General features: G+C 27.5%; 4 protein-coding genes across 5 annotated transcripts; 2 read left to right on the forward strand and 2 right to left on the reverse strand.

The window, feature by feature from the left end:
• Positions 1-993: 993 nt before the first annotated feature.
• LOC113366359 (THO complex subunit 1) lies at positions 994-4013 on the reverse strand. The gene is made up of 8 exons (XM_026607957.1): positions 3867-4013; positions 3091-3771; positions 2746-3017; positions 2500-2672; positions 2278-2434; positions 2117-2202; positions 1868-2040; positions 994-1587 (listed from the first exon to the last, which is right to left on the reverse strand). Exons 1-8 carry the CDS (start codon positions 3927-3929, stop codon positions 1207-1209), a joined length of 1986 nt encoding a protein of 661 aa, XP_026463742.1. The 5' UTR covers positions 3930-4013; the 3' UTR covers positions 994-1206.
• A 238-nt stretch (positions 4014-4251) lies between these two features.
• On the forward strand, positions 4252-6304 carry LOC113366615 (zinc finger protein OZF-like). The gene is made up of 2 exons (XM_026608248.1): positions 4252-4500; positions 4789-6304. Exons 1-2 carry the CDS (start codon positions 4354-4356, stop codon positions 6232-6234), a joined length of 1593 nt encoding a protein of 530 aa, XP_026464033.1. The 5' UTR covers positions 4252-4353; the 3' UTR covers positions 6235-6304.
• Positions 6305-6604: 300 nt separating this feature from the next.
• LOC113367546 (zinc finger protein 501-like) lies at positions 6605-8280 on the reverse strand. Its single transcript, XM_026609146.1, has 4 exons — positions 8111-8280; positions 7735-8034; positions 7523-7667; positions 6605-7458 (listed from the first exon to the last, which is right to left on the reverse strand). The coding sequence occupies exons 1-4, from the start codon at positions 8237-8239 to the stop codon at positions 6605-6607; spliced, it is 1428 nt and encodes a 475-aa protein (XP_026464931.1). The 5' UTR covers positions 8240-8280.
• Positions 8281-9305: 1025 nt separating this feature from the next.
• Positions 9306-11584, forward strand: LOC113366085 (kynurenine--oxoglutarate transaminase 3-like). 2 transcript variants are annotated; one of them, XM_026607638.1, is made up of 8 exons: positions 9306-9320; positions 9519-9697; positions 9759-9909; positions 9980-10106; positions 10390-10499; positions 10568-10817; positions 10888-11054; positions 11113-11584. In XM_026607638.1, exons 1-8 carry the CDS (start codon positions 9318-9320, stop codon positions 11524-11526), a joined length of 1401 nt encoding a protein of 466 aa, XP_026463423.1. In that variant the 5' UTR covers positions 9306-9317; the 3' UTR covers positions 11527-11584. The 2 variants fall into 2 exon arrangements, with proteins under 2 accessions (XP_026463423.1, XP_026463424.1); XM_026607639.1 differs by lacking the exon at positions 9306-9320 and having other exon boundaries at positions 9420-9697.
• The last annotated feature ends 13919 nt before the right edge of the window (positions 11585-25503 follow it).

The following is a 25503-nucleotide window of genomic DNA, read 5'->3' on the forward strand; positions in this document are numbered from 1 at the left end:
AAGCGCAATGTAATTCAGTGCGAAAACCAACTAAAAAAACATAATGAATCACACAGGATTGAAAAGGATAAATTACAAGTAATGTATTGAATAATATTTAAATTAATTCATTATTGTACAGCATAACTAATTAAAATTATTATGAGTAAGTAGTTAATGTATCACAAAATTGGCCGCGTAAAAGATAAAAATAAATCATTGATTCTAGAAACTTTTCATATAGGATATTGTGAATTCTTTAACACAAGAAGTAGAGTCTCTCGAGAAGGACAACGCCAGTAAAATCGAGAATATAAAAAAAGATTCAGAATATAAAATATCACAAATTCGCGAACAAAATGATGGTATTCAAGCTCGGTTAAATGTAACAATTGCACAGCTAAGTGAGAAAATTAAACAACAATCTGAAGAAAACGCAAAATTGTTTTTAATTCAAAATGAACTTCGAGATGAAATTAATTTTCTTCGCGCTGAAAAACAATCTTTAAATGCAACAATTGAAAAACAATCAAACGCTTTAAAAAATGAATCTATTATATTTAGTAGAAAACTGTCTAATCTTGAGCAAAAACTACAAGATTATCATACCGAAAATCAATTAATTAAAGAAGAAAATTATAATTACTGCACCAAATTATTCAATTTAGAACAAAAAGTACAGAATATGACCTCTGAAAATATGGATCTAAAACGCACGCAGACGGATCTGGGATTTCAGACAGATCATATGGGTAAAAAAATGGAGACACTATGTAACGAAAAACAAAAGTTAGTTGCAGAGCTTGAATGTATTAAAAACCACCCAGTAGTGATGGAACTAGAACATACAAAACAACAAAACAATGTACTTAGAAATGTAATATTAGAACAAAAGCGTATCATAATAAAATTAAATACTGAGAAAGATGAGAATCAAAAAACACTGATTTCAACAGAGACTCAAACATGGAATCACGTTAGCGTACAAACTGATAAAAAAAGCAAAGAAATAAAAAAACATAATTGCATTCAACGAAACATTGATGCAGTTACTAATCCAAAGCCTTGTGATAACACAGCTATAAATGAAGCTGAAAAACGAATTCAAGATCTAGAAAATATTGTTTTTATTTTAAAACACACTTTAATACAAAACGCGACATCAAATATTGATGCACACTGTCTTGATAAATGAAATCCACTTATATTTTATCACAATCAATATGCTCATTCAAAAGTTTTTATAACTTCAGCACCATCAATCATTCCTAAACCTTCTAGCGTATAGGCTAAGTTATCTAAACTTGCATCCACATCATCTTCGAACCACAACTGCAGCATTTTTTTAGCAGCTGCAGCTGGAGTTTTATTTTCTGACTCGAAAAATTCTATTTCATCAGATGTATAGCCAAGTTTGGTAGCTAGTTTTTTCCATTCACTTGCAATCTTAATAGAAAGAATATCAATTTGTCCGGGTGTTGCAACTTTAGGTTTTGTTGAAGGCTGCTCCATCATTTGTGCTTCATTTTCCGTTTTCAAAAAATCTGAATCAATAGGTTCAGAAAAGTTTTCTGTCTCATCTGTTTGATTTGTTTCCGGGGATAATGGCTAGAATTAATAAAATTGATTCAATTTTATATGTAATTGATTTCAATATGATTCAAGCATCTAATAAACTTTATACTTGTATTCATAAAATTCATTATTATATATCAATAAAAAATCATGTTAAAAAAATAATAAAAATCAGAGAAAATAAAAATGTAATTGATAATTTATAGATCAACTGCAAAAGATATAAAACAATAATAAAGATAACCAAAAATAGCATATTTTGTATTTCTAATTTCATGCCTATTGGACTAAATATAATGTAATTTTTAATCACCTGTTTCGAATCTTTTCCTTCTACATTTGAACTTGTGGCAATTTGATTTAAGAAATCGGAAAGTTTACCAGTTGTGTTGAAACTATTTGTATAAAACTGTGGGCATTTTCTAGCTGCTAGACGTAATGCACGCCATTCGTTATTTGAATCATTTCCTGTATTTTCCAAATATTCTGAAAATCATAATTTCAATTAATTTTGTACTATTCACAATTAATATTATTACATAAAAATCTCGTAATTTCTCACCTAAACCTGGCAAAAAGTCACGATCTTTTCCTTTACATGATAACATATTATCAGGACATAGATTCCACAATTTTGTCAAATCATCACTAGAAAAGATAAGTTTAATATTTCATTATTTGAATATTTTATTATAATTTTGTTAGTAAAATTTTTGAACTTACTGTCCCATATAAAATTTTCCTTGAGCCTGGCTTTCTTTTAAAATGTCTCCTAAAAGCTTCCTGGGCCTTTTAGCTCGATTAAGTACTTTTTCAGAAATCTTACTTTTCTTGTCACCATCTTCAGTATCTAAACTCACTGGTGTGGGTTTCTTAAATTCTGTAATTAGAAAAAATACATGTATTGATATATTTTTATATGCAATACTAGCAAATATAAGGCACCTGGGCAGCCTTCATTTTTCCAACCATTCCATGCTTCTTCTCGATTCATTAAATGTTCAACAGCAGAAGAAAATTGTTTACCATCAGGAGGTGTTTCACCAAGTAAAGAAAGGACTTGATTCCAAGTTTCGTTAACCCAATCAATGTTAGGCCCTGACAAAACTTGCCCCTCACTAAAATATATTAACCAATTTAATATAAAAAAAAGTTAAAAATAACCAACATTGGGTTTCTAATTACTAATACCTTTTAAATTTAACTGTAGATTTCAGATATTGGAATAAAATTAAAAATTGTACTAGTACATATCGGCGAAAATTTGAATCCGATAGCTGTAATTCCAACAACTTTTGATTTGTTAAATATTTTGCATAATAATGTGTGTCTTCACTTGATATTTTTTTAATTTCATCATCTACTTCCATTTGTTCATCCTTTTTAACATGCTTAGATATTTGTTTAGTTTGTAAAAGATCAAGTTTGAAACTACTGAATGCCGATAAAACATTTGTTGTATGCTAAAATGTATAAAAAATAACTATATGTTTATATTTTCAATAGCAAAATTCAATGAAACATTGAGAAACTTACTGAAGTAAATACTTTCCATTGTACTTTGTTATAACACTGATTTGGATTCCTGAAAAACTCTTGTAGTGACCAAAATTTACAATACAAATTATAATCTATTTTAACTTTTTTGTCGTCATCTTTATCTGTTTCAAGAGACTCTTTCAAGCTGAGATCAGAATCTTCAGTTGATAACTCAGTTACATTTTCCAAATTAAACTCAGAGACTATGTTCAAGCCTGATCTTTCACTGAATGGAAAAAATTTAGCCAGGAAAAGTAAGATTCGTCCACAAAACACTGTATTTTGTGACCGTGATAACCTTCTGAGCAAATCATTGCACATCCTCAGCAAATTATTTTTACAAGCTATGAAAAATATCTCTTCTTTCCACGTAGCTACATTATCTTCAACATAACAGAACATAGATTCACAATTTTTCAAAGTAAGTGCATCAAATATATCTCCTAGCAGAACCACGGGCATTGTAGGTCCAGTCATTTCCGCTTTAGCACATTCAATACAAAATGTTACTAAATTTCCTAACAAATCTAAATCTTTATTTTTAAGAAATTTGAGTAGCACATCTCGAAATACTTGTTCCACAGCTGCTTTTTTGTCATAATCAGAGGATTTATTCTCATGATAATGACTTAGTAACTCGTCAAATGTTTTTGTCTCAAACGCCGTTAATAAACGGTCCTAGAAAAATTAAACGTAATAAACGTGGTATAAGAAATAAAAACCTCAGTAAAACAACAAATATAAATTAAATTCTGTTTGAAATGTGTGCATACATTATAATCAGCCCTCAGTGCCTCAAATCCAATTCTTGAAGCCATACTTCTTTTGGGTCTCATCAAATACCAATTTGCTTTAAAAATTTCAAAATATCTAGATCAAACCATGAATTATTATTAATTAGTTAGTCTTAAGCTCATGACTTTAGGAAAAACAAAATATTAAAAATAACCCAAAAAAATATCAATGTTTTTCTGTTATTTGACATTTAACTAGAACTGTCAAGACCAAGTTTACAACATTACAACATTTAAATAAACATGAAGTTGTGCAAGCTTTATTATTGACAGCTGTCAGTTTGTAAATCTTGTCCTGCTTAAATATTATTTTATAATATATTTATTTAAAATGTTTAAATATAATTAACTATCATCTCAATGATTTTCATAACGTGCATCATAAACTTTAGTTTTATTTATTATATGTGTTCCGTTCACAATTTGATTCCTTTGCATATAACTATTTTTTCTTAATTATTTTAAAATGCAATTAAACAAAATTTGTAGAACTTGCTTAAATATGTGTGCAGAAATGCATTCAATTTTCAAATCAGATCAAAAAGAGGTTGAAGCACAAGAAGGGAACAAATTAAATTTAGCTGAAATTATTACTTATTGTGCCATGATAGAGGTCAGTTAAGTTTTACTCTTACTTATCATATATTTTTAAGATATATTTATTGTGTATCATTCTATATCTTTACATCAATTTATGAAATATGCTAAAGTAATAATTTTTATATTCTGTATATTATTCCAACTATTGAGTTGCTTTTCCATCATGTCATTGTGATATACAATGTCCCTATTATGGTTGACAATTGTAAATCAAAAAATTTGATAAATGTCCTTAACTGGACACTTGTAAATATGGTAGTGGATAAAGAAAAACTCTTAAATTTAATAATTACTTTTCTAGCTAAGGGAAAATGATGGACTTCCACATTTAATTTGCATAGATTGTGTTAAAAATGCTAATATAGCATTCACCTTTAAACAGCGATGCGAAAGTTCTGAGAAAAAACTCCGCAGCTATTTAGAACCTGCATCTCCAGATGATACAAATGTTAAGACTGAATATACTTATGATTTTGCTGATGAATGTGCAACAGATTTGGATCTTAAGCCACCCCCTGAAACTGCAGAAGTTACACCAAACTCTGTACCAAAAACCAAAACTAATATTGGTAAATCTAGGAAAAATAATAACAGCCCTACGAGGCAAAATATATCAGATGAAACGGAGCAACCCTTATATCCTTGTGAAGACTGTGTATTATGTTTTACAGAATTACAGGATCTCAAAAGACATGTAAAGAATGAACATTCCAAGAAAAAGCCTGTATCATATGTTTGCAAAGAATGTAATCAAACGTTCTCACATGCACAAACACTATCCAGGCATTCCAAAATACATCAAGAACATCAAAAAAATAAACTGTGCACTTTCTGTGGAAAATGCTTTTTAAGATCAGATGATTTGAAAAGGCATACTAGAATCCATACTGGAGAACGTCCTTATGCATGTGATCAGTGTCCAAAAAGTTACAAACAAAATTCTGAATTAAAAGAACATTTGAAATCACATTCCTCAAATAAACACTATGTGTGTTCTATTTGTGGAAAAGGCTTGGCTACAAGAAATGGATTATATGTTCATATGAAAGCTCATAGAGGTGAAAAAAATCATGAATGTAAAATTTGTGGAAACAAATATATAACAACAGGTGAACTCTCGTCTCATATGAGTCATATACATTCTCAAGAAAAGAAGTTTTCTTGTACTTTCAAAGATTGTACTAGGGCGTTTGTTACTAAATTATCATTAGAAACTCATATGAGAGCACATCGAGGGGAGAAGCTGTTTAAATGCACAATATGTGATAAAGCATTAGCAACAGCTTCAAGTCTTCACGAGCATAAAAGGACTCATTCTGGAATCAAGCCAAAACAGTGTACTTTATGTTTTCGTCGTTTGGGTAATTCACAAGCTTTAAAAAAACATATGAGAATTCATACAGGAGAAAGACCTTACCAATGTAAGATATGCCTTGATAAATTTATATGTGGTAGTAGCCTGAACGCACATATGAAAATAAAGCATATGGAAAAAGAACATGAATGTACAGTTTGCCATAAAATGTTTGCATTAGGAACAAGGCTTAGACAGCATATGAAACTACATAGTAGTGACAAAACATTTATATGCAGTATTTGCAATATTGGGTTTGATGAAAATGTAAAATTATTTGAACATATGAAATCACATGAAGAACAAGATCAGAGTTTTAAGACTATTGAAATACCAACACAATTACCTCAAATGACAGTATCACAAATCACAATGCACGCAAATTACTTATAATAGATATTGAAAGATTCATACTCGGTTATTTTTAAATTGTATAAACTGTATATTATATCAAATATGTATTGATCATATTTTATATGATAAATAAAACACATACAAAAATATTTCAAGAAGATCAATTTGTAATAATTTATCAGTGGCCAATTGCACCCTGACTTGCAGCTAAAGTTTGAATGAAAATGTATGATTATTTTTACTATCTTCTATTAACACAGAAAATTAGCTAACTACAAAATTAAAAGCATTTCTTCTGTATTGCAAAAAAATAAGAATATTATGAGCAAATTAAATAAAAAGTTATACCAGTTCTAAATTCAAAAGTTAATAAAACACAAACTTTTAATTTATAAAATTGATTTAATACTTAGATAAATGCTGGCATTATATTCTGGAGTATGATATCACCATTATCATGAATAATATTAGTTTTATTTACATTTTTATATAATCCTTGTTTATGGCTCTTAATATGTTGATGTAATCCAGAGCTCTGTCCAAAGGACATTCCACATTCTTGGCATGTATAAGGTCGCTCCCCACTGTGAATGCGTAAATGTTTTCGAAGAACAGTAGCTAAATGAAACCTTTTATGGCATATATGACATTCTTGCTGTTTCTCCATATGTTTAACTTTAATATGTGTATTTAGTATACTGTTTGAAATGAATGTGTCATTGCATATATTACATTTATATGGACGTTCTCCTGTGTGTAGGCGAAAATGTTTTTTCAAAGATTGTGAATTTCCATAGTATTTGTGACATATTGTGCATTGTTTAGGTTTAATGCCAGAATGTGTCCTTTTATGAGCATTTAGATTAGATGAATTACCAAATGCTTTATTGCAATGCGGGCATTTAAATTTCTTTTCTCCTGAGTGAGATTTTTCGTGAGTAACTAAAGCTACTTTTGTAATAAAAGTTTTATCACAGTTTGCATAATTGCATTTATATGGCTTTTCTTGGCTATGGATTTTCATATGTAGTACCAAAGATCCAGAAGTAACATATTTTAACCCACAAATAGGACAGATATGTTTTTTTTCTCCTCGATGAACTTTCATATGCACATATAAGCCATTTCTAGTTAATAAACTTTTACCACAGATTGAGCAAATGTAACAAAGTCTATCTTTTGCATGGCTTTTTAAATGTTCTTTTAACTCATATGAGGTCTTGTATTGTTTCACACATTTATCACAGCAATAAGGTTTTTCACCTAAATATAAAATATCAATAACATGAAGCAAATAGTTGAGGTAATATTCTCAAATACAACTGACCTGTATGTAGTCTATTATGTATTTTTAAATCACTTGATCTTAAAAATGTTTTTCCACAAGTTGAACAAAGAAAGTTTCTGGTATCAGTATGTGTTACCATATGTTTATTTAAATTTTCTAGGTTTGCGAATGTATTTGAGCATATCTATAATTAGGTTCAATAGTTAAAAACATATTACATCAGACTTAATTTTATATAAAATGAAAATAACCTTGCAAGAGAATTTAATATTATGACTTTCTGAATGATTTTGTAAATCATCTTCTTCAGTAAAGCACTGGGTACAATCTGGACAAGCATAAATCTTTTGTGTTGTTTCATCAAATAATTGATTAACTTCATCTGCTTTGTCTTCAAGCAAATTTGATGAGTTATCGGGTACTTTTTTATTCACGTAATTACAAAGCGTTTTATAAGCATTTTCACAGATGCGTTGGAAATTATAAGCGGCACAAAGTTGACCTATACATATATGGCAGATATTAGATGGTAAGCCATCATCTTTTTGTATCTACAAATGAAGTAATTTTAAAAGAGAGAAATACTTTATAAATAGAGAGAAATTTTTTATCAAAAATATGATATACCTGCACTTTAGCGCATGACTTTATCATATATATCAAGGATGCATTGTCATAGATTGATCCCATCATTCCAGCACTACCAAGACATGTGCGACATACTTTATTTAAGTCCAAGTTGACTATATCGTTCATTATTAATGAGTAAATAAAATGTGGTAAAATTTTTACTTTGAAGAATTCGGCTTATATAGAGCAGTAAGCAGTATGAATTTTGATGAATATGTGGTTTCAAGATTTTTGGTTGCTTGTTTGGTTAGTTAAAGATCGGTTGAATATACAGTTCAATATTAAGATGTAGTTGTTATATTATATTAATTAGCTATTTGATAATTGTAATCCTATGTTTTGCTTTGTCTATATATTATCTATTTATTTCTAGTTTTTTCTGGATTTTTGTTCAAATATATCATTAGAAGACATGAATAACCTAAAAATACTAAAATGCATAGTTATTGAGCAACTGCGATCTTGTTGTTCTATTTTTTATCATTTTATAAAAAGTTTCTTTTCATAAAACTTCTAATTTGACATTTTGACAGCCATTAAAAACAAACAACTTGTGTACCAACAAATAAAAGGAAAGTACTTTGACAGTTAATTTGACATTTTCGTATGTTGGTACACATGTTGGGTATTTTGATAGTCGTCGAAATAGCATGTTTTAGCTCTATATTTTATAACACATATCAAATTATAATTTTCTCATAATAATTACAATACAATAGTACTATGACTATTAAGTATTATTTTTACTTCTTGTTCTGAATATTTTTTTCAAACAATATTCCTTGTGCAGGTATTACATACATTCTGTGAATGTAAAAAATACAAAATTGCGTAATGTTATTCCAAGATTATTTACTTAGTCAGCGTAAAAATGTGTACAACCAATTATCATATATAAATGGCTTAATATGTTTTAATTTAAACTAGATTTTACCGGTCACAAAGGTCATGAACTGACAATTGATAATTCAAGACTTCTGACTTTACAAGTTTTAGTCAGTTAAATATTTCGGATGTATAGATAAGATTTCGTAAATTCGAATAAAAAATTATATGTTAGTCTAATAATTAAAAAAATCGTTTGGTTTTGTTGCATAATATTCAAAAGAGAATGTTCCAGTTTTAGAATGCTTTGCAGATCATTGTACAAGGATTGAAAGTTTCTATTTAAATTTTATTATATTTAATTTATTACAATTAATGAATGGTACGTTTGATGAAAAAATATTTTGAATATATGAGTTTTAGCGCGAATAACAACATGAGATAATTTAATTGTCAAACTTTCCATTAGTGTGATGCATCTTTTTATTATACGATCTTATCTTATTATTAATTCTAATTGCGATAAGACTCGTCTCGTCAATTGTGTTATGTCATGTATTAAAAGTTGTTTTTGAATTAGATGTCGGCGAACTGTTTAGCGTCAACATTGTACAATTACAGTAAATATTGTTTTAAACCTAATCTACTATCGGCCGGAAAGTCCCATTTAATATTGACTCTCAATTTTTCTACTACAATGTACAGAAAAGGAAAATTTGACTTTCCTAAGAGATTTACAGGACAAGAAAAAAGTGTATGGTATGTTAATAAAGGTTAAGTTTAATTAAATGTGTAAATTAATTCTAATATCATTATGCAGGGTTGAGTATATAGAGTTAGCTATCAAATATAAACCATTAAATTTGGGACAAGGTTTTCCTGATTATCCTTGTCCAGAACATGTTACAAAGGCTTTGGCAGATGTTGCAACTGGACCCGATTCATTATTGCATCAATATACAAGGGGTTTTGTAAGTTTAACTTATATTAAACTGATTTTCAATAGTGCTTCAATTAATTGTCAGTATTATATATGTATAGGGACACCCAAGATTAGTAAATGCCTTAGCTACTTTATATAGTAAAGTCTTAAATAGGTCAATTGATCCAATGAAAGAAATATTAGTTACTTCTGGTGCTTATGAAGCTCTTTATTCTACAATACAAGGTGAGATGAATATGTGATTTAAAAATATCAGTGTTTATTGATACGAATCAAAGCACATTAAAAACACATCTAATATATCATTGACACTACCCATAATTGCATTTTTTATCATGTAATATCATTTCATCAACGATTAGACAAAATTAAACGGTGTGTTTTTTCTTATCCCTTACATAATGCAATGACACTGCATTAAATGTCCATTTATTATGAATTTTCTTTGCCTTCTATTTATGATTGAAATAATTATTTATGAAGTTTATTAAAATCTTCATATTAACAGGACATATTGATAGAGGAGATGAAGCTATAATTATCGAACCTTTCTTTGATTGCTACGAACCAATGGTAAAAGGAGCTGAAGGTGTTTGCAGATATATTGCTTTGAAACCAGTATGTAATCTCATTGTTTCCAACAATCATTTACAATTGATCTAACTTATTTGTTTTCAACATTAAAGTCTCCTGATAAATGCTCTGATGCTCAAAGTTCTGCTGATTGGGTTCTTGATAAAAAAGAATTGGAATCATTATTCAATGAGAAAACAAAGCTTATTATTTTAAATACCCCTCACAATCCAACGGGAAAGGTATTCACCTTGGAAGAACTGGAATTTATTGCTGAACTATGTAAAAAATGGAATGTTCTTTGTATATCGGATGAAGTTTATGAATGGATGGTGTTTAAGCCTCATAAGCATATTAGAATTGGTATGGGCTATAAACAATTACTTCGTAATGATTTTAGTTATATATTTCATTGTTACTCAATTTTTATTAGCAACACTTCCTGATATGTGGGATAGAACTATTACTATTGGATCTGCTGGAAAAACATTTTCTGCTACAGGTTGGAAGTTGGGATGGGCCTACGGGCCTTCTGATTTACTAGAAAATTTACGTGTTGTTCATCAGAATTGTGTATATACTTGCTCTACACCATTACAGGTTTGAAAACTTTTAATAGCCAACATTTTTTTAAGTATAAACTTACACATTTTTGTAGGAAGCATTAGCACGCGGTTTCGAAACAGAATTAGCTCGATTTGATTCTGATGAGTGTTTCTTCAAATCGTTAGCTGTTGAGTTAGAAGGGAAACGAGATTTTGTTTGTAAATTTTTAGAGGATGCTGGTATGAAACCTGTAAAGCCGGATGGAGGCTATTTTATTGTAGCTGATTGGTCAGCATTGGGAAGTAAAATAAATTTAGATTCCGAGACAGATCCACAACGTGATTACAGGTTTACAAAATGGATGACTAAAAATGTAGGGCTTCAAGGCATACCGCCAACAGCATTTTATTCTAAAGAGCATAAACATCTAGGAGAAGATTATGTTAGATATTGTTTTATAAAGAAAGATGAAAATCTGAAAAAAGCAGCTGAAATTTTACAGAATTGGACTAAAACGCTTAAATAAGAATATAAATGATTAAATGCTATGGTGAACATTATATATTTATACAATTTTTGCTATATCCTGGACAAAGGTTGTTGATCACAATTATATTATAAATCTTGTTTTATATATTATTGTAAATATTTAATAAATTAATATATTTATATAAAAATTTGTGTTATTATATAAATTATGTATTATTTCTACAATTGAGCCAAAATTGCTCATAATTTCTTTTCAATTGAAGTTAATTATGAAAATTTAAAAGATGAATTGAGTGGAAATGTGCACATGTGTTATTTTAAGAATCATGGATAAACTGACTGAAATTTATTCAATTGTTGATTGCTTTACTGCATAGATTAGAACAATATTTTGGATTTTGGATATTTTGAAACTAGTAGGCTTTTGAAGGATGTTTTACAAAAATCAATACAATCACACTGGTTAATAGTATAAAACTAACTAGGTGAATTTTGCCTTGAGGAAACTTTTTGTTTTGCAAGTTGCTGGAACATCCCAAAAAGTTTAAATAACAATACTTCATAGTTCATTTGGCTGTTGAACTGCATGAAAACGCGCCTGGAACATACGTCCAAAATGCTTATTATTTTAAACTTCGATAATTTTGCTGACTAAGCCACTATTCGGAGACCTGTAACAATTTGATATGTTTTTTTACACCATAATTTATACAAAGTTTTATAAAAAAATCAGTGATTGCGAAAAAGCGGTCTGGCCGATATTTACCAAAAACTCTTACTGGATTTCTTTGGGGCAACTTTTGGAACAGGTTTCAAAATTTTGAAATCGGTACAGGATTTTTTACGAAAACGCTGACCAAAAATTTTACAATATTTTTTGCTAATTTTAAAGGTACTGCTCGGCTAATAATTGTGCAAAACTAAACAAAGCAAGTATTTATTGAATTGCTTTATCAAACGAATTTGAAATGTTTCTAATGGATGTAGCTGTTTTTGATCGAGGATGCTTTTGGCAGACAAAAATTGGCTCATGCACACATATATTTTGGTATCAAACGATTCAGGATGAAAACAACGAGGCAGCATCGAATTTTCGGACAAAAAAGGCTTCAAGAAGTCAAAAATCTAATGATTTTTTCAAGAACTCACATTTAAATAAATATCTATTCTAGTCAAATTAGTGCATATATATATATATATATATATATATATATATATATATATATATATATATAGCGGGTTGTCAACACGCATCGCGGCTCGTCAACACGCATCACATGTTACTGGACAGATTGGCCCATATAGTGACAGCACTGAGAAAAACAAAAGGAAATTCAAGTGTCAGATCGTACTTGGTTTTTGTTTCTCCCTAGTCGAATTTGCTAAAATGTATAATTCTTAAAACCTTTCTTTTCAATTATAAATAAGAAAATACCAATAACGTTTTATTAATGATCAGTATGACAACACATAGTGTCGTGGATATTAATCATATATAAAATAAACGAAATATAATAATATTTTATGAAATTTATTATTGTCTATCATTTTGGTATTTAATATGGACCACACCTCCATATATATATATATATATATATATATATATATTTATTTATTTATTTAATATATACGGTTAAAACAAAAGTGATTTTAAGAAAACGGGCCACAATTTCAATGATATCATGGCTAAGAGCATTTGGCTCATGTCCTTACAATATAAATCTATCTTATATTTCGATATGCACTACTAATAGGAAAATTATATTTAATTTTTAATTGAAATCCATTTTAAATTTTTTAACTTCAGTTTTTCATTTCAGGCTATGTTGCCAAAGAAGAAAAATCTACAACTTTTAACTATCGAACTATTTTTTGTTCAATATAATGAAGGACTAGTATTTAAATGGCCTAAATGCTGATGAATTGCCTAACTCAGGTATAAAATATATTTATTTTTTTAAGTTTTATTATATATTATACACCTAGAATTTTATTGTTTAAATTTCAGAAGAAACAGGTGATCTTTATATTAGTGTTATATAGTGTCGCTTAAAATAATGACCAGGAAACATGTGGTGTACGAAGGACAATTACTGGAAGTGATTTTTATTAAGGTAAGCATTCATAATATTTTATAAATTGATTACTTTTGAGAAGAAAAATGAGATTTTAATAATCAGATTTAAATTTATGAGATAAATTACGAATAAAATAAACACTAGAGTTTCAACATTTAATTCTTAAGAACTTAATTGCTTAATGAACATTAAAAACTTATAATTTATTAAAATGTCTATAAGTAGTCTTGATATTTATTGTATTGTTATGTCTGTGTTATAAAATTTTAATTAATTTTCATCATTTTTCAAATGTGTATTTATAGCATATAAAGCATTCTAATTTTGAAACAGATTAATAATAATAGAATAAATAACATTTACTGCTTAATAATTTATGGTTATATATTTCTTATCTTCTTCTTAACATATGTACATATTTTTGCACATACATGCATTTCGAGCATCAAATTGCTCGAAGTCCATTTACTAGAAATTCTCTTCAACTTTTTTTCTTTTGTATTGCAAACTAATCTATATTTTATATATTATAAAATTATTATATATGAATTGATAGTTCATTGTAAAATTTCAAATAGTTCCAACTTCTATTTGAATAAAATGATAGTAATTTTATTCGATTAGATTAATTAATTTTTGCGTTCTCAAATTAAATTATTTAAAGTTCAGTTTCATTTGATACAATCTTGCTCATTGCAAACTTAAAAACTATATTTGATATTAGTAAACTATAACATTTATGTTGATATTCAGTTATAATATATACTATATTTATAGTAAAAACGGTCTGGCTTTGGTTCAATTTCAAATAACCCTACTTTCTAATGGAATAAAATAGTAATGAGTAGCTACTTATTTAGTTTCAAAGAAAACAAAGATCCAAAAGGAAAATTATCAGTATATTATAAGAATTTAAGAAAACTTGTGATAAATATAATAAGCCAAAATAACTACTTTCCTTATGCAACTTTTTGGAAATTTTTAGTCATTGGTGATGATGGTTATTAAATAACACAATTTAAAAAATGCTCGACCCTATGTATGTAGCAAGAGAAAAACACATATGCTATATTTTCAATTAATTTTTTAAAATTACTTTATTATTTCAATATTTATACAATCTTAGGCATTCGATTGAATCCTTGTCAGACTTCATCTAAGAATCTCTAAATCCGTAATAATATCCAAGTCATTTTAGTTGACTCAACAAATTTGACAAAATCCATCAAAATTCAAAAAAAAAAATACATATGTGGATAATTTTATTCATTGCTCGTTAAGTTAACTAACTATGATATTTATTTTACAACTAATATTTTTCTATCGAATACCTATGGGTCTTATCCTGAGGATCTTTACAAATGTAATAATTTCCAAGTCATTTTAGTTACCGGATAACCCATCCAAAATCTAGGGATGTGTATTATTCAGTGATCATTAGGTATCTGTTCAACTATGTTATTTTGAAATTAGGAAATATGTATAAAAAAAACATATGATAAGCTTTAAATAAAACCATTTGATAAAATAACACTTTACTTCATTAAATAATCTCCATCTGCTCAAATTAACCTTTTTATTTCTTTTCAAATATCTTTTATTATTTTATCTTATTCTATGTAACTAAATAATATTGTTACATACTGTATAATGTAATTTTGTGTTATTAAGTGCGTCATATATTATACAATATATTGTAATTTGCTGGCTATGTATTCAAAAATAAATAAATAAAAATGCAATTTATGCAGTCAAGTTAGAACGGAAAATTTTATGGCGCTGCTTGATATATCATGCAATTTAAGAAAATGTAAGTAAAAGGAAGCACTGGGTCACAAAAATCGCATCCATTGGTTACACATGTGACCTTATTTATCGTTCTTGATTCTAGTTCAAGAAAGGGGTCAATCCGCAGTTCACTTCTGAATGGCCTTTTAATTGTCCCCATGCGCTGGACACGACCATAAATATTATAACAGGGTCTACTGAAGGGAAAATTCGGAAATGTAGAGTTCTTCTTATGTCCGGCCGTCAACCGATTTAAAGTGTGCGTTGAACAAGTTTTATAGCTTGTACCGACAACACATTCAACTTGTTTATGTATTTTGCACTCTCGTAACTTCCTTCGGATTGTGTTGGATGTAGGGACATTCTTTGATCCTGAATAAATTAATCGGCGGCCGATTTTTTCGGGGTTGTACCTGAGCTGTGTCATAGGTTGTAGGTCACGGGACACGGGTTTGACCCATCCCCTTTCGAGGAATGGACACGCATGTCTTTAGATTGGCTCAAATTTAACGAAAACTTGTAGGATAATATGATGGATATTTTTAATTCAAATGTCCATTTAAAATATTTATGCGAATGGAATGGAAGACTTGATACCCGTTTATGCAATTCTTGGCGGACTAATAGTCAGTACAATTACTTTCAATAGCTTTAATTTGGTTCGTTTTGTTGTAAATGAAACTGCAGCTTCGTTGTTTTGTAGTTTTTAAAACCTACGCAAGTTTTAATAGAATTTTATCTGCTTTTTACATGCGTTAACAAAATGTTGGATAAAATATTTAGAATACATACAGGGTGTCCTGGAATTCAACGTGTAGCCAAATTGGGGGTGATAGTATTGACTTTACCTGTCTTGGAAAAAATTAGAAAAAAAACTGATCAACGATAGTTCATGGAAATGATATATTTCACGTTTTTTAGAAATTTAAGTGCAACTTAGACATTTGATAAAATTATGACTATTTTGCGGTTTTTGTGGTTAATTTCTATTAATTTTGTTCATTTAAACTTTGGAATCGTAACTGTGTATAACATTTCCATGATCACAGTTTAAAATAATCACACAATTGCCCAACGTTCTCTAGAAATAAGATACTTTATTGAACTACAAACTATGGACTTAATTTTTTTAAAATCGGTCGATTTTTAGAGGCCCTTTTAAAATAAATGTACTAAAGTCTGTTGACAAGTTAGTGCATTTAATTAGGATTGTAAAATTATAAAATACTTGATAATTTTATTATTGAAAAAAAATCCAGTAAAAAAATAAAAACCAAAAATTGTCCCATAATTGCTGACTATAACTGATTATAATAATTTTTCGAACAGACTTTTTTACATATTATTTATACTTTTATTACGCATTTTTTGCATGCGATTTTAACACAATAAATATAGAAAATACAGCTTCTATTTTTAAGTTTTTAGACTTTTTTCAAATTCTGATGTTACTGATCTGAAACATCGAATTTTGAGTGACGCGATTTTTCTGTATACAAGTGCATCTCAGGCTCCTCGTTTCTATTATATTTACTATTCAAAAATATAATATTACAAATTAAGAAAATAGATAGCTATTGCTTGCTTAATCAACTTTCCCTTGAATTTTCATTCATCCTTCAATTTCAATTCGAGGGTTTTCGTAGAGAAATTTGGAAAGTTCGTCAAAATTATAATTTTATATATAATATATTATTTTGAAACTATAAATTTACGAAAGAAATTAGTTAAGATCTTTAGTTAAGTCTTTTCTGATTGTATACAAATTCATCTCAGACTTCTCGTTTTTATTATGTTTGCTATTCAAAGACATAATATTACAAATAAAAAAATATATATAACCATTGTTTGCATAATCGGCTTTCCATTAAATTTTCATCCATCCTTCCATTTCAATTCAAAGATTTTCGTAGAGGTATACCCCATCTGAATTTCAAAATTTGAAAAGTTTGTTAAAAATATAATTTTATATTGAATTTACGAAATATTAGATTATTGAATTTACGAAAGAAATTAGTTAAGATTAGTGCTATGGTTTTTTGAGCTTTTTTCTAAAGGCAGAATTCCATCAAATTGATAACTCCCGTAAACCTAGCATTAAGATATCAATTTAAATGCTTGTTTATCGTGTTGCGTTTATTAAAATAGGTATCTATATTTAATTTGAAAAAAAAAAGAAACGGTATTTAATTTAATAAAACCAACAATTATCATGGATATTTAAAACGAAATCCATTAGAAATACCACTGAGCACATTCTGTTAGATTATATTCTTTGTGAATGAATGAATCCTACCGTGGCGCCCTATCCAAAATTCGCGTGAAATAATTACAGAAACCTGTTCCCTTGTTTTTAATTTGATTTTGCAGCCGAATTATCTCGCGGCCGCTCCATAGCGCCATACTGAATATAAAATGATACGGACAACAAAATACAGAACATGGGCCACGTTCTTTGGTGCAAATGTGCGAACAAATTCATACTAAAAGGGTTCTTTCTGATACAAGTACAATCGGTCGCAGATGATCTGCACAATAACGCACAATTAGGACAGTACTTGGTAAGCTACGGCCGAATTTGTAAGACCATTGAAATTGAAATACATTGATAGACTGATGCAAATAATGTAGGAATGCAAATTTTAATTTGTGTCCCAGATATTTGAATAATATGACATAATTGGGAGTTTTTTGTAATGGACTTACACAATTTTATGAAAGTCTGGTTGGTTACAAATTCTAATGTGCAAATACGAAGAAGTAATCAATCTTGGTCGTTTTTGAATTGGGATAAAAACTTGTAGTTGTGTATGTTATTTGGGTATTTCTACTGTAGTGTTCAAATACACTATGTACTACGACCTATTTCTTTCAAAAAGCTTCAATTCTGGTTGTCAAAATTTGGAATAATTTAGAAAGGAGTCTTTTATGCAACAGGGATTAGAACTATTTGTTCTATAAATTGTTGTGACTTTTTTAGCATAGTGTTTCTTCAAGGCAACCTAGTACTTGTCCATTCCCTTTCTGATGAGATTATTTAGATATATTTTTTGATAGTGATGTGAATATATATTGCTATATTGATTTTAAAGTTTTTCATCAATTTTTAAATTTTTTGTTGATTTATATTTGTCCAGTTATTAGAACCATGTGTTCTATAAACTGTTGACAACCCAGTGGTTGACCATTCTGTTTCTGGTGAGATTATTTTAGATTTATTTCAAATTCCTAAACTAAGTGTTTTTAGAAGTCAACCCAGTGGTTAACCATTCTCTTTCTAATGAGATTATGTTAGATTTATTTCAAATTACTAAACCAAGTGTTTCTAGAAGGCAACCCAATGGTTGCCAATCCTGCTTCTAATTGAATAAAATGGTAGTTATTAATTTTATTCGATTAGATTAATTAATTTTTGCGTTCTCAAATTAAATTATTCAAAGTCCAGTTTCATTTGATACAATTTTTTTCAAAGTAGACATTATTTTAGATTTATTTCAAATTCCTAAACCAAGTGTTTCTAGAAGGCAACCCAATGGTTGACTATTCTCTTTCTGATGAGATTATGTTAGATTTATTTCAAATTCCTAAACCAAGTGTTTCTAGAAGACAACCCAATGGTTGACCATTTTCTTTCGAATGACAGTTTATTATATATTTTTTCTAATAGTGATATACATTTATTCTGTATTGATTTTGTGATTGTTTTTTCAATGACGATGTATTTTGTGTCCTATTGTGGTACTAATTTCTTAGTGTGCATCTGAAAAGCAACCCAGTGGCTGACCACTATCTGTCTTACAGAATTATATTAGACATATTTCTGATCTAATATTATTTTTACGTGATATTATAAGGTTTAGATTTTTTCAGAAATCAATTTCATATTTTTCATATTTTATAGCAATTAGAACTATGTGTTCCGTCACCTATCAGCTGTTATATATGATATGATATAAATGATTTCATCCAGTGTTTCTAGAAGGCAACCCATTAGATGACCATTCTTTTTCTTATATAATTAGATATATTCCCAATAGTGAAAGTGTTAAATATATATTGCAGCAATGATATATATTTATTTAGATATTATATTTTGCATTATATTATACCTCAGTTTATTTGTAAAAAATGAGCAAAAAGCAAATAGTAAATTTTTTAGAAAATTGTCTGAGATAGAAATTTTTGCGCTATAATTATTTTTAATTTTTTTTTTTAATTTCTATTCTCTTTGGTAAAAAAGCGTAAAAAGATTATAAAAAATTGTATCGCAAAAAAATTATATCTCAGTTTATTTGTAAAAAATGAGCAGAAAGCAAATTGCACATTTTTTAGAAAATAGTCTGAGATAGAAATTTTTACGTTATTATTATTCCTAAAAATTCATATATTTAAATTTATATTCTCTTTTTTACAAAAGCGTGAAAATTTTATAAAATTTTGAACTCATTTGAAACTTAATATTAATAGAATGTAAAAAAAAGATTTATAATATGCATAACAGCTGAACAGTCAAATAAAAAAATCCCATGCATATAATATAAAATTAATCAATTCAATATTTTACACCGCATGTAATATAACGCTAAATCTCTTGTAACAAGCGATTTGCAAATGAAGTATTATTGATTTTATGGGATCAGAATCTTATTACCCTAAAAAATCATTACCTATGCAAATTCGTGAGAGAAATTTTGCCAAAATTTAAACCCATCAATAAAAATGCAAACGGATTTAAATGTATATTGTAATTCAATCCGATTGAATAGGCATAGATTAGTATACCTGTTGCGAATTTTGCATTCGCAAGTATCGTTATGCAAATTTATGAAGGTATTGCAACTCTATATGATTGAATCTGTTCGATAATAAATGTAACGGATTCAAAATTAAATTTAGGCATGAAATTTGATCGGATTTCCTATATGGAAGATTGGAGATGGCAATTTTTCTTGTTGACATCCTATAGCTCATCACATTTGTGGCCCCTTTTTAATATCAGCAGACAGGGCTGGATTGATTAATCTCAAGTAGTCTTGAATATTAGGTTGTCAAATATCTCCCTTCCGCCTTTTTGTATTATAAACCAATAGCAAAAAAGCGGAAGGGAGATATTTGACAACCTAATATATATTTCATTTTCTCTATATTTTATATTTTTTTAATAAAATGCAATTTTATGCAATAATTGATTAAATACAATAAAATTCGAAAAATGTTCAATCAATGATTAATTATATTTATAATTTCGTTCTAAAGTAGAAATATCAGGAACCATGTTCCTGATAAATTTTGATGTGACAATGCCTTCTACATTTATTTTTATTTTTCGAAGCCTAGGATTAATTTGCCTCTAATTTAGGGATATATTATAAAGGACTGTGGCTACTTTTAAGAATATGAAATCTTAACCTAATTTACCAGAATTTTATATCTTAAATTAATTAACTTACCTGATCAAAAATAGCTTGGAATTATTGTTCACCAATTGTGTACCAATATAATTCGGCTCTGTTCTATTACAATCGTACAAATTATTATTTATTAAACCGATGATCCTGGCATTCGTTCTGTAGATATATGGACCATGGCAAGACAAGCAAATTGGGCCAAAAAACAACCTAATAAATTCGTTCTAATTTAACGCGTCATTCAGGATTTAATGGCAACTCTGTAACGTGCGAGAATGACAAGAATAATTGTATGTTTGCTCATCGTATTAAATTTAGGGACGAGTTCATTTTTTGACTAGCGAAAATAAAAGTAAAATGTATATCAACTGCAAAAAAAATGCTTAAAATAAATTGATTCAGCAATTATTTTTGACTAATGTAATGATCCATATATATTTTTTTTCTTTTAAAAAATAAAAGTAAAATGTATATCAGCTGCAAAAATTGCTAAGATTAAATTAATTCAACAATTATTTATGACTAATGTAATGATACATTTTTTACTATACTGCATACCTTCTGCGAAGATATGCAGTGAATTATTTAATATTTAATTATATAAAATCTTTGCAACATCTGTAGCATTCTCTATAAACGTGTTTTCTTTCTTTTTCAATTAATTTTGGTATACTATACTAGAAAAAAGGCAATCAAAATGCATTTTATTATAATTTATTATTATTAAATTACAATTTCAAATTCAATTCAAAGTATTCGCATTGCTTTTGTATTAAGAGGTCTGAACTGGCTTTTAATTTTAATATTTATAATATCTTGCTTCAGAAATAAATACGAGTAAAAATTAATTAATTAACTGTGTTTAAAGGTTATAGAATTTATAAAAACAATAAAATTATAACTAAACAGTCAATTGTTTTAAAAGCTGCAAAATTTTGCTTAATTTAAAGGAAGTCAGCAATTATTTATAGCTAATGGAAATCAATACTTTTCTTTACTTCTGCAATAGTAAACGTTCTTATTAATTAAAATTTTGTAAAAAAATATAATATTTTGAAAATGGGCTACTTTCATAAATTTTATTACAACTTACTTGTATTAATATTGAACTTCTATTTAATAACATTAAATTTACAAATCATATTACATTTTTATTGCGACTCGTTTGTGTGTTTAATTGCATAATGTTTTTATGAAATATCATGTTTTATATAAGAGTCTTTTAATTTGCAATCGTTTAATAAAATATTTTAGAAAATATGCCAAATGTGTTTAAGCTAACTAAACCAACTAAAGTGTAAGTTAATCAATTAACTTATCTTGAAGATTATTTAATTCATACTATATATCAAATATATTTAAATATTTAGAAGTACCTAACTAGCTACATTAGAGTTGTTTAATTTTTTTCTTAAATGGTGTAATTATGGTTTTATTAGCATATTTATATATTTTTTTATTATTTCTCTTAAACTGATTTAATACCGTTTCTATCCAAAATAAATTTACATTACAAAATAATTAATTATATATTCTAGAAAAACTGCTAGAATCAATTCTATAATTATTACATTTAAAATTCTCATCAAAATTATTAAAATTACACATCGTAAGTGATTGCAGTTCTTTAATGTTAGGAGATATTTTAATCATTATTGTGAAGCTACTAATTATAAGTATAAATTAATTAATTAACTCAAAATTATGTTTAAACATTAATCAAATATTTAAAATACTTTACATTTAAATGTTATTTGAATAAAACAACAAAATTATACGAGTTAAATTTATAAATTACAATAGTAAAATACAATATATATACTTGAACTAAAACTACTTGTAATAAAATCCGAATTCTGATAAAAAATATTAAAGTTGCAAATTATAAGTGTATGTAATATATACACTATAGTTATATATATATATATATATATATATAAATAATATACTATAGTTATAAAAATATTTAAATATTAGTAAATTATTTAAAATTCTTTATATTTAACTGTTATTTATATAAAACAACAAAATTATACGAGTTAAATTTATAAATTACGTAGTAAGTTACAATATACTTGAAAATAGACTACTAAAATTTGACTTCTAAGAAGTTGCAATTTATAAGTGTCTATGATATAAATATTTTAATTTAAACTGTAAAGTTAATATTTAGCATAATTTAATTAATTAGGGTCATTTATATAAGATGACAAAATTATATTCGAACAGTTAAGTGTTTGAGGGTATACTCAGAAACATGGGAGTTGATTTGCTTTTTTCTTCAATAATTTAATGACTACATTATGCATATTATTTATGTATTTTATTATTGCTATTAAATTGATATAAAACAGTTCCTATTTGAAAACCCGATTTGGCATCTAAAATAAATAACTCTAGCAAACATGTACAACTCGTTCACAATGCATTTAATTGAATTTTATGTCGTTTTAAAGAAAACAGTCAAAATCGGGCCGCTTCATAAAAATCTAATCACATCTAAGTGAATGAGCAGCCCTTCCCCGTCCGGGGTGCAACTGTCTCCCTTGACATGCGCACCCTTTTTTCACAGGGTGGTACCTGGCTCAGTACTACACTTCCACCCCTTTGTATCTGAGACAACAATAGTTGCATTCGGGATGATCTATAGGCCCGAAGCAAAAGACGATTACCGAAACTGCCAAGAAAGGGGTTCGTTGATTTTTTCTAATTTCATTGGGGTCTCCGAGTTCGCTAACGGTTTTTTGGATAAAATATATAACATTTAACGGACTGGCAGCTAATCAGCGATTTCGATGCATACGTGCCTTACTTTGATCATTATAGATTTGGACCATATTCAATTATGAGAAATTTTGACTGTTGAGGAAAGTCTTTCACATTCTGGCCGAGACTTGGTTTATTTTTTAACGATTCCATAATGCGTTTTTTTAAGCATATGCTTTCTCAATATACTTTCCTTTATAATTTTATCTTAATAATTTATTTGAGAAAAATTCTCATCAGAAGATTCTCTAATTACTGGAGAGTTATTTTCAATTATATTTATCTGTTAATATTAATGACGACTTAATATATTGCAATAAATTTTATATTATTCTGTGTACCAAAAATTCTAAGTGGATTTATAGAGCTAATAGATAGATAATATTAAAAAATTCTAGTGATGTCCAAAACATGGATTATTTAACATATCAATTATATGTTACATACATTTTCTATAAACATGCTATTTTTTAAATTTATATATTTTTATTATCTTGTATCTCTTAGCTAATTAATTGAAGAATCGCCTATAAAAGTTTACAGAATTTCTTAAGAAATCTAAAGCAATTAAATTATCTCACTTTTCTTTTCTTTATAATTATTTTAGTTGATCTTAATAAATTTATTTGAGAAAAATTCTCATCAGGAGATTCTCTAATTACTGGAGTCATATTTTCTAGTTAGCATATTAAAGTAGTATAGACCAAAAATTCCTAATTAAAATAAAAAAATTCTAGTGCTGTCTAAAACGTGGATTATTTAACATATAATTGCAAACATTTTCTATTAACATGCTATTTTTAAAATTTATATATTTTTATTATCTTGCATCTCTTAGCTAGTTAACTGAAAATTAAAAGTTTATAAAATAAACGCCTATAAAAGTTTATAGAATTTCTTAAGATATCTAAAGCAATTAAATTATCTTTATCTCATTGTTGATAAATGATCAATAAAATTAATAAATTACAAGAAATTGTATACTAATTCATGTACTTTCTAGTTAGTATATTATAAAATATTAAAATTTACCTAATAATTAAAATTTACCTAATACCTAAAATTTCAAGTAAATTTATAAAATGAGTGGATATGCATTGTTCAAAAATTCCATTTTTGTCGAAATTTTTTGGTATCCGAGCTATTACTATCTTACATATCTTAGGTGCAAATTTAAAAAACCACCTGTAAATTTCTTTTCTAATGTCTCAAGCAGTGGTATATTTAATTTAACTTTTTTAATTGTCTTTATCTTTTGCACACCTTAAATTGTTAACTTCTTTCTTAAATAATTTACAACAAAGTCCAGGTGTTTTTATATTTGTGATTCATTAAATTATTTGTCCAACAAATTATTAAGAAATTTGTCTATTAAAAAAGTTTGTTTTATTAAATTAAATGCTAATTTTCAAAGATCATATTGAATTCAATCTACTTATAAAACTAAGAATTTATTAAATTTTCTTAAATAATTTACAACAAAGTCCAGGTGTTTTTATATTTGTGATTTATTAAATTATTTGTCCAACAAATTATTAAGAAATTTGTCTATTAAAAAAGTTTGTTTTATTAAATTAAATGCTAATTTTCAAGGATCATATTGAATTCAATCTACTTGTAAAACTAAGAATTTATTATTATTTAAATTAAATCGAATTTAATTCTTCGTAACCATGTGATGATAATTTCTAAAAAAAAATTAACAAAATATTTTTTATTTTTCAAAAAATACAAAATGCAATTCACTTCTACAAATTTCCAAATCCTGTTCCCACAGGGTTGAAAAAATTAATTACTTGTCACCACCATATTCTATGCTTTGAGCATAGTGTTGTCCCAATTTTTCTCATTAGAGATTGTTTTTTTTTAAGATGAACAGCTGAGGAACATATTGTTAGATTATTTTGTGCTTGTTCATTCATAAAGGAGCTTTAAAGCTTTCGATGAACTTCTTTCATTGAAATGAAAAACAAA

The sequence above is a fragment of the Ctenocephalides felis genome, unplaced genomic scaffold, assembly GCF_003426905.1.
Source record: "Ctenocephalides felis isolate EL2017-DRISC unplaced genomic scaffold, ASM342690v1 CF-g0.4_SCAFFOLD_01170, whole genome shotgun sequence".
Classification (NCBI taxonomy): domain Eukaryota; kingdom Metazoa; phylum Arthropoda; class Insecta; order Siphonaptera; family Pulicidae; genus Ctenocephalides; species Ctenocephalides felis.